This window comes from Tupaia chinensis, unplaced genomic scaffold (assembly GCF_000334495.1).
Source record: "Tupaia chinensis unplaced genomic scaffold, TupChi_1.0 Scaffold000429_1, whole genome shotgun sequence".
In the NCBI taxonomy this organism is placed as follows: Eukaryota; Metazoa; Chordata; class Mammalia; order Scandentia; family Tupaiidae; genus Tupaia; species Tupaia belangeri.
The window spans coordinates 626,830-627,202 of NW_006159934.1; the positions used below are offsets into that span (position 1 = coordinate 626,830).

The following is a 373-nucleotide window of genomic DNA, read 5'->3' on the forward strand; positions in this document are numbered from 1 at the left end:
TCTGTGGCAGGGGCCACACCTGCTACCTCTCAGCAGGCCCAAGTCTCCCTGCTCCACTTTCTCAGGCCCAAGAGACAAGAGGCACGGGAGAGGGGGTGGAGGGGTACACAATGCCTCAGCTCCCTCCCCTCCTGTCATCAGCATCAGGGCTAAGGCCAGAGCAGAAGGACCCAGAGTGGGACGCCTCATTCAGTACACCCAGATCACGACCTCTCCTCCGTCACCCTACAACAGAGCTCAGAATCCCAGTGGCTGGAGCACTGGGGGACACCCAGACAGAGCCCTCCCTGGATCAAGTCCTCCAGGAGCGGGATGAAGCCATTGCCAAGTGAGGCAGCTGCTTGCGGGGACTGGGAGGGTGGTGAGGGCTCAC

The 373-nt window shown here is 61.7% G+C and overlaps 1 protein-coding gene across 2 annotated transcripts in view; it reads left to right on the top strand.

The window, feature by feature from the left end:
- Positions 1–373, top strand: part of LOC114008996 (glutactin-like) — a 3,166-nt gene that overhangs the window by 2,191 nt on the left and 602 nt on the right. For both annotated transcript variants that reach the window (XM_027774395.1, XM_027774394.1), the window contains exon 2: positions 142–328. In XM_027774395.1, the coding sequence (XP_027630196.1) occupies positions 142–328 (187 nt within the window). The remainder of the gene's footprint in view (positions 1–141; positions 329–373) is intronic.